The 8,811-nt window shown below is 37.4% G+C and overlaps 1 protein-coding gene and 1 long non-coding RNA gene across 3 annotated transcripts; one reads left to right on the forward strand and one right to left on the reverse strand.

The window, feature by feature from the left end:
- Positions 1–1,571: 1,571 nt before the first annotated feature.
- On the forward strand, positions 1,572–2,445 carry LOC129770704 (aprataxin). Of its 2 annotated transcripts, XM_055773694.1 has the most exons (4): positions 1,579–1,688; positions 1,741–1,946; positions 2,002–2,227; positions 2,283–2,445. In XM_055773694.1, the coding sequence occupies exons 2-4, from the start codon at positions 1,785–1,787 to the stop codon at positions 2,435–2,437; spliced, it is 543 nt and encodes a 180-aa protein (XP_055629669.1). In that variant the 5' UTR covers positions 1,579–1,688; positions 1,741–1,784; the 3' UTR covers positions 2,438–2,445. The 2 variants fall into 2 exon arrangements, with proteins under 2 accessions (XP_055629668.1, XP_055629669.1); XM_055773693.1 differs by having other exon boundaries at positions 1,572–1,946.
- A 4,017-nt stretch (positions 2,446–6,462) lies between these two features.
- LOC129764986 (uncharacterized) lies at positions 6,463–7,092 on the reverse strand. The gene is made up of 3 exons (XR_008741314.1): positions 7,010–7,092; positions 6,879–6,953; positions 6,463–6,819 (listed from the first exon to the last, which is right to left on the reverse strand). It is a non-coding gene; the product is annotated as an uncharacterized LOC129764986 (long non-coding RNA).
- Positions 7,093–8,811: the final 1,719 nt, after the last annotated feature.

Below are 8,811 nucleotides of genomic sequence, written 5' to 3' on the forward strand. Positions count from 1 at the left end.
TGTCATGGCTTCGTTTTTGGACGACGAAGAAGAGTAAGAAGCCAGTTGTCTGGTCTTGTCTTATGGGCACCTTACACGATCAACCGGATTGACAATAAGTGTCTTCAATATCGTGACAGCTAGGCTTTCAACATCTGATCTAACCTCAATCAATATTTTTCCACCTTACACGGTCAATATCGCCCTCAACCCGAGACAACGAAAATATCCGCGATGGCTAGTGGCGACATTCGAGTTTGGGATCCAAACTATTCTCTATCAGATTAGAAGGCTAAAAGGCAATTTTCAATTGGTAAAATTTGAATGAAAATATCTACTTGGTATTATTTAATTAGTTGAAGCGCGTAGTCCTAACCTTAACTTAACCTACTTCCTCTGAATTTTCAGATATTCCTACTAAAATGTATTATTATAATATAACGTCAATTTCAGACATAATTTTTGTATGGGATTTTCTCACCACTTGCAGAAAGAAAGTGATTTGCATTCACATAGAATACTAATTTGATACGTAAAAGTTAATTTTCATTCATAATTTAAACTTTAGAATTCGGTTTTTCTTCTCAAAAATACATCATAATACTCGTTTCACAAATACAGACTGTTCCTTTCAGTTTCAGAGATGCCAGATTATTTTAGTTTACGAAAATATATGCAAGTTATTTTATCTGCAAGCAAATGTTTTTATTCCATAAATGAGTCTATGACAGTAGAACCCCGATTATCCGCGAGCGGGTGATCCACCCTGCGGATTAGTCGTGACTGCGAGTTCCATAGTAAATCAATAGGCCTTTCCGGAATTTGTTAGTGAGTGGTAGGCCCATGCTCTTTTGTTGTGGTCATGGCTTTTACATTATTTAGCCACTGGTGTACACGACCTTATAGATGGATAGTTGATTGATTTTTGTATTGATAGAACATAGTTTTTATGTTGAAACATCTCTTTTCGTGTTTGCATTTTTTTGTCCTTTAATGGGTCATCGCGATATTCGTTAATCGCGGTGAGTTTGCCCGACTATTCCGCGGATAATCGGGATTCTACTGTAGCTTGAATTAACACATGATGTTTTTTCATCTGTGATTTTCCCAGATCTTCTCATTCCAAATTTTATAGCGGAGTGTGAAGAAACACACAACCCGCTCACTAGCGCAAAGAATGACCGAGTTCAACGTTAAAAAATTCCTAAAACATTGTTAAGTTTCATCCACTCTCTCACCATCACATTGTCAGTTTACTTTGAAGTTTTGATTTGTATCGTGAAAAGTACCGTATTTTGCTATTCAAAGTATCGGTTTTCCAAACCAAAAGCTTCCATTTATGATTCCTACAATTTCAGTAATTTATAAATTTTAATTGCAATCGCAAAAAAGACTAACAAAAATTAAATGTGCGCTTGCATATCTGGCAACTCAGTCTGGAAGTCCGTGAGGTAAAACGTCAACATCATGCATCTATATGAAATGTCACGATATTGATGCTCGAAAATCAGAAAATCCGGATTTCTGCGTCGTGGGCCATGTTCAGCTGTCATTATGCTCTCAAATGTCATCATATTGTCAATAAAGTTGACCGTGTAAGGTCCGCTTTAGCTACCAATGCCGTTCCAATCACGATAGTGGATATTTTTCATATAATTTAGCCAGAAGACAAACAAACTGTTTATACTGCCGGGAAAAGCAAGAAAAAGGTTTGTTTGCACAATTCCTTTGCAATATTACGAAAATCTCCATTCGTAGTAGGCTGTAGTAGTAGAACCATTTCATTTGTGCTGAGAAAAACTAAAATGATGAATCACCACTGGTCGTTCAATCTTATTCGGGATATGAAAAATTCTTCAAATCATATCATACGTACGGAAAAAGCCGTCGTTATATCGGACAAATATCCGAAGGCAAAGCATCACTTTTTAGTGCTTCCCTGGAAGAACATTGACACAATTTACGAGGTAATATTTGTTTTGAATATTTACGGTATTTTTTTTATTTACGTTTTATCAACAGCTAACTGAAAATGATATTGAACTGCTTGAGGAAATGCGTATTTTGGGATTAAATGCGATTGAAAAAACTTCATTCCGGAAGGAAGATTTTAAAATGGGATTCCACCACGATCCAAGCATGCGTCACTTGCACTTGCATGTGATCTCCAACGATTTTATTTCGGATTCGCTCAAAAAATTCAAACATTGGAATATTTTTAACACAGACATTTTTGTGCCAATTGAAAGTATGACTATATTGAACTATATATGTATATATATATAATATTTCCTTTCATTCAGGTGTTATACAAGAACTAAGACAAAAAGGAAGAATTGATGTACCAGCAGGGGAGAAGATACAACGGTTGATGGAGGCGCCTTTAAAATGCAACAAATGTGATTCTCAATTCAATTGGCTTCCAGATTTGAAAAAACACCTTCTAAGACATATTTGAAAATAATTGATACATAAAATAAAAACATATTCACATTTAAGTACTTTTTTCGCAGTTTATTGTTTGTTCATTGTTGCATGCTATAAAGGCACATAGTGATGGCCAGTAATCAATTCCTTACTTGATTGGCGACTTCAAAAAAAAAGATAATTGTTTTCAAAAGTAGAGCAATCAATTACCCGCAAAAACCCGCCATACAAATGAAACACAAATTTCTGCATTACTTGAGAGTTAATCAAGCAAATGAAACCAAATTTGGTATGTGAAGGTTTTAGGGTGCAATAAATGTTTCTATGGTGGTTAGACTCTCCACTCCCCTCTCTAAGCGGGAGCTGCCATAAAAATGAAAGACAAATTTCAGCATAATTCGAAAACTAATGAAGCAAATGGAGCCAGATTTGGCAATTTAAGAAACTTCGGACTTACTTAATTTAAAAAAAAAAATCTTTTCTTTCGGAGTGAAGCTCCGTCTTTTATTTACTGGTTGAAATATAACTTCAGAATGCCTTTACAATTGTTATCCCTGTCTTTTATATTCACTGAGATGGTTTACAATAATTTTATCTTATCTTAATTCAGCATATTTAGCGGGAACAATCCGGGTGGTCTGATGTGTTGTTGATATTATCCGGGCCGTCTGAGAATGTTTATGTTTATCGACCGCTGGTCGATATTGTGATGACTCGTATTTTGTTTATCTCGAGTGTCGTATGTTGAGCTGGCTGGTGTTGCGTTGACTGGCATGCGAATGTTTAAGGGGACACGAAACGTTTCCATGGTGAATAGATACTCCTCCTCTCTCTCTGAGGAGCAAGGGGGAACGCCATACAAATGAAACATAAATTTCTGAATAATTCAAAAACTAATCAAGCAAACTGAACCAAATTTGGCAAGTGGAGGTTTTAGGGGGCAAGAAACATTTCTAAAATTGTTCAACTCTCATCCCACCTTTCTGAGGGAGACTGCCATAGAAATGAAACACAATTTTTTGCATGACTCGAGAACTAATCAAGCAAATGGAACCAAATTGTGCATATGGAGGTTTTAGGGTACAATAAATGTTTCTATGGTGGTTAAACACTCCACCCCCTCTCTAAGGGGTGGCTGCCATACTAATGAAACACAAATTACAGGGGGTGTCTCTATTCTATCATATTTTCTGTATGAAACATTTATTCCATGTAACGGAGAAACATGTTATTTGCAAGTGGTTGAACAATCTTGAACGAGAATTGTGCCTGAAAATAATCTGTTATAATAATGATGAGTTTTGTTAGAAATACTAGGAATGTATAGTAAAAGGTAAATTCAACGGGGTTGATTAGAAGATTATTCAATGAACAGTTCTGCGATTGGACCCATGAACTTGCTCATAGTAAGAAAACGTGAATGTTTGAAGGTATTGATAACAAAAAACAAATTTTGGGCGAGACGAAGTTTGCCGGGTCAGCTAGTGTTCTATATAAATAAAAATGTAAGGCAAAATCTGTTGGTAAGCGGAAAACCCGAAGAAGGGATGGTCCGATTCAAGCCTCCTGTATTTTGTTGTATTCGTCTCTTCCCGTAGATCAATATAGTGGAGAAAAAACGGAAAATCCTGAAGGAAGGTCGGAAAATTGGATTCCCACATGTTCGAATATTACATCATAATAAGCGTTGTTAGTCCATTCGATATTTGCGCTATCGAAGTTGATCTTTGTTCGCAAGTGGAAATGGATTTTCTGGTGAAATAACGCATTTCCTTATCTTATATCTATAAATAAAAATGGAAGGCCAAATGTGTTGGTAAGCGCAAAACTCGAGGAAGGAATGGTTCAATTTGAGTCATCTATATTTCGTTGTATTCGTCTCTTCCCGTAGATCAATATAGCGGAGAGAAAAATCGGAAAATTGAATTCCCATATGTTCTACAATTAGCTAAGCGTTGTTAGCCCATTTGATGTTGGCGCTAACGAAATTGATGTTTGTTCGAAAGTGGAAAAGGATTTCCCGACGGAATAACGCATTCCTATATCTTCTATCTATATAAACAAAAATGGAAGGCCAAATGTGTTGGTGTGCTCTAAACCCGAGGAAGGAATGGTCCGATTTGAGCTGCCTTTATTTTGTAATATTCTCTGCATCAAACATGTATTCCATGCAACGGAGAAATATGTTATTTCCAAATGCTTGAAGAATCTTGAATGAGAATTGTGTCTGAAAATAATGTTATATTATAAGGACGAATTTTTGTAGCAGTACTGGACAGTTTATAGTAAAAGGAAATTGTAAAGGGTAATCAATCAATGAAGAGTTCAGTGATTGGACTCACTAACGTTCACAAACGCGGATGTTTGAAAGTATTCAAATCAAAAAATCTATTTTGGGCGGGACGAAGTTCGTCGGGTCAGCTAGTACTACATAAGAATCAGCTTCATGAAAAGTGAAATTTATTCTTGGTGCGTAATATTTTCTTTCTACATTTTGTTTATACGAAACTTTTCACTTTCTTCGTCATTCGATTCATCTAAAACAACCATTCTCTTGGATTTTCCAAAATTGAGCAATCTAACATCACATTACACCAATACTCTTTTGATTTTTCCGCTGCGCATGCCTGGGCGCCCTTTCAAGCTATGCGGTGTTTTACAGTTACATGCGATTCACATGCAACATCCACGTCATGTTCACGACCCGTCACGTCACGTTACGTCAGTTAAGTGCGCTACACAGCCGGGTGCTATGATTGATGCTAGGATCGTTAGCAATATCTCAAACAGAACTGTCAGTGGGATACCCAATACATGTGGAAACAAAGGGAAAATGTCAGTGGGATACTCGATATGTTCGCTCCTGTCAGTTCAATAGGGGTTCTCTAAAGACGTCACCCGGGTGGCGCTACACATACACCGTCCCGTCACCGTGAAGTCAACGTAAAGGAATGAAATGTCAAATATTCTCCCATGGAAATCGTATGGCAACATTCACATACACCATCATCGGCAACCGGCAATGTTGGCAAATTAAGTCTAAGAGAATAGTTGATGACACGGTGACGGTGACGCTGTATGTGTAGCGCACTTAAGACCGGCAGAATTTGTAGAAAAGAATATTTGACGGAGACGGACGGTTTGTTGGGGTTTCGTCTGGGCTTTGAGTCTCGGCTTTTGTTTCGATTTTGGTTCTATTCTTTATGCCAACATATCTCTCAATTCCAAATTACGGAGTCAAAATCATTCGCGACTAGCTGAGAAAAATAGCCTGTATATTATTATTGTTGAATAAGGGTCGGAACCATGGGGTTTAACCATTTAAATAATATTATTCCATGATTTTCATTGAATTTTTCTAAATTTAGTATTGGTTCTAGGCATGTTGATTCGAAAGAGGGCATTGCAATTTAAAACTGTTGTAGGTGGCGACACCATGAATAACATTAAATAAATCATTCGTTCGACATTTGACGTGACGGTGCTGCTGCAAGCACAGACTGCATGTGCGAATTGGTCGAGACGGTGACGGAACGTGGACGCTCTTTTCCGTAACGTTCTATGTGAATCGCACATTATTGCTTCAGCTGCGTTATAAGAACGCATACTTCTAGACAGAGCTCGGCAAAGTCATATTTAACTGAGGATAGTCAGTGGACTATGAAGCCATCGTTCATCGCATTCAATTGGAAACGAGTTTTGACGTAGGACTACGTCTTTCATTTCTGTACCGGGGTGTAAGTTCAAAGTTTCGAAAACGAGAGAGTGACGCTGGATTGCAAGGTTTTGAACGTTAATACTTCTTTACCAGCTGAATGGAGTGATATAATAATCATTTCATCCGAAAGATAAAATGTTAACGAGTTATATAATTGTCACTTATTGGTCCAGAACGACATTTACTATCTCCCCTGCTTGTCGCCACGTTCGGATCGACATGTTCACCCGCAACAGCGCAATCCGTTAAAACGCACGCATGTACACACACACAAATATCCATATATCGATGGCTTGAAACAATTAAATACGCACACATTTATCTCCGTTTTGCGCTCTTCTCAACAGAAGCCCTTTTATTTAAATATTGCCGGTCTAGATCAGCTTAGTTATCATCCTTTGTGGAGAGTTTTGCTGCCGTCAGGCGAAACCAAATCACAGACAAAAAAGATTGATGCAATGCCAGAGACATCAGCGAGTCAATAATTTGATCGCGTCTACAGCTCAATCAGAAACAAAGACATGTGAGGCTTTAAACTTCTTCAGTTCATTCGTCCCTAACCTTCAAAAAGGCCCTAGGAAAACTTTACATTTTCCTCGTATTACTCCTCCACTCCTCACTGTTGTGACAGAATCGATGGGAGTTCTTCCAGCAAAAAATCAATCAACCGTGTATATGATTTGATCCGCTTAAACCTATAAATGTATATATTGATTTAGGATAGGTTCTACAACAATCTCATTTCTTCGCTTACATTTTGGTCTCCGCACAATGTGTTTTCCTATCACAAACTGTTTTTTCCACGACACTTAAGTGTCTATTTACTAGCCTGTAAATCGTATAGGTTTTAATAGATTTACATAATAAATTATAGTTCACCTTTACTTTTAAAATTCAACTGATTCCAATTTAAATCACGTATTTAATATGTTCTATTCCCCAATTAACCAAATCACCGCTTTTTGTATAATTTCTGTTTTGTTTATGTTTACGTTTTTTCTTACTGTCGCTTTCTCCCATACTTCCCAGATCATCCGTTAGAGTTGCGTTACACACCGTCACAGACCTGTTCGAGGGGCTGGTGCGGCGAACACCTCACCGTCCAGCTCGCCCAGCAACGATGTTGTTCAGTTTGTGTCCTCACGAAGAATGAAAGTTTACCACAGCGAGATCCACTGTTTATACTCTAGGCAAATATACCCCTTCGTTCTTCTTCTTTTCCTTTGTTCACTGAGACTTTAAGTCTTACGATTTCCCCTTCGTTGTTCGTCCATAAGTTGCCAGCTCTGTTCGGGAAAGCACACAAATGGACAGAACAAATGTATGAGGAAATGAGAATGGTTCAATTTTGTTCAATTTAAACCATATACAGACAATGGGATTGTAATGTATAGCATATCAAACAAATCTTAGGGAATTTCCGATTCGTTTGGTATATAAATCGCCAAAATCCGTTCGCGGCAAAAATAGTTATTAACGTTAACTTCATTTCATAAAAACGTGACATGTTTTCTGATTTGGCATCCTTAATGAAAGACGTAGTTCTACATAAAAAATGAAAGATATCGATCGCTTATAACTCGAGAATTTCTTAATAGATCGCAAAGATGTTTACATCATTTGATAGGAAACATTTGGGAAATGTTGAGCATTATTCAAACGGACTATGTGCCATGTTTTGATTGGTCCAATTTGTGCTCCACGAATGGTTCCGACTGTCGTGTTTCCGTTTTGGAATCGTTAAAATTAAGCGACCGTTTCTTTTAACTTTACTCTAGAGACTGACGTTCCATCGAACTAGTGATACGCATCAGCCAAAGAGATATCCGGTAATTGCTCATTTTTCGTATACTCTTTCGGACCAATGGTGCCAATGTTTCCCAATTTTCTTATTTATACTTCTCATGCATCTGGATTATTGTAAAAGACATTTGGCAACGCTGGTTCTTTTCACTCTTATATTATTTTCCTCTCCTTGTTTGTGGAGGAATATTCTCACGTCTTGCTCGTGTGTATGCGTAGTCCATGAATTAACAGAGCCAAAGCTTTACCATAGACCATGAGCAGATGAAACACAAGGATTTTATAATCGATTTATATTTACATATACATATACCTATTTTAATTATTTAAGAATTTCTTCTCTTATCCTTATCTCATCTCCTACACCGACCAAAAGGAGTCCTACGCCTCTTCGTCCCCGACATTACCCACTCGACTTTTTAACAAAAAGCTCAAAACTAACGCCAACGACATTATTTTCGCATGACAAAAGATTGAAAAATGTTTTGCTAAATTATATTACATACCAGTTATCGCACTCGATGCAAAACTTCCAGTGGAAACCAATTTTACAGGTGTATGGCATGATTATCGCTATCTCACTCTACCTACCGTCACCGCATATCTCACTATCCTTCTGCTGTAAAAGTTCATCATCGACTTCACGATATATCAGATGGTGGTAAATTGGTAATTCGCGATGACAGAACAAAAAGTGTCGACGTCTGGTGGCGACTTCAAATTAGGGCCATAATTTGGGTCCCAAACTCGTTAGAATAATCTCTATCAGATTGAAAGACACCAAGCTGGTTTTTGAATTTCTAAATTTGAATCAAAATTTTCACATCATGTTATTTAATTACTTGAGACACATATTTCTGACTTTCATTCAACCATATGGCTAT

The sequence above is a fragment of the Toxorhynchites rutilus genome, chromosome 2 (assembly GCF_029784135.1).
Source record: "Toxorhynchites rutilus septentrionalis strain SRP chromosome 2, ASM2978413v1, whole genome shotgun sequence".
NCBI lineage: Eukaryota > Metazoa > Arthropoda > Insecta > Diptera > Culicidae > Toxorhynchites > Toxorhynchites rutilus.

Excerpts from the sequence above, each read along its gene's own strand:
- LOC129770704 (XM_055773693.1), top strand. The coding sequence starts at position 1,785 with ATGATGAATCACCACTGGTCGTTCAATCTTATTCGGGATATGAAAAAT. Across the intron at positions 1,947-2,001 it reads ACATTGACACAATTTACGAG|CTAACTGAAAATGATATTGA; the intron begins GTAATATTTGTT and ends TTTTATCAACAG. Across the intron at positions 2,228-2,282 it reads CATTTTTGTGCCAATTGAAA|GTGTTATACAAGAACTAAGA; the intron begins GTATGACTATAT and ends CCTTTCATTCAG.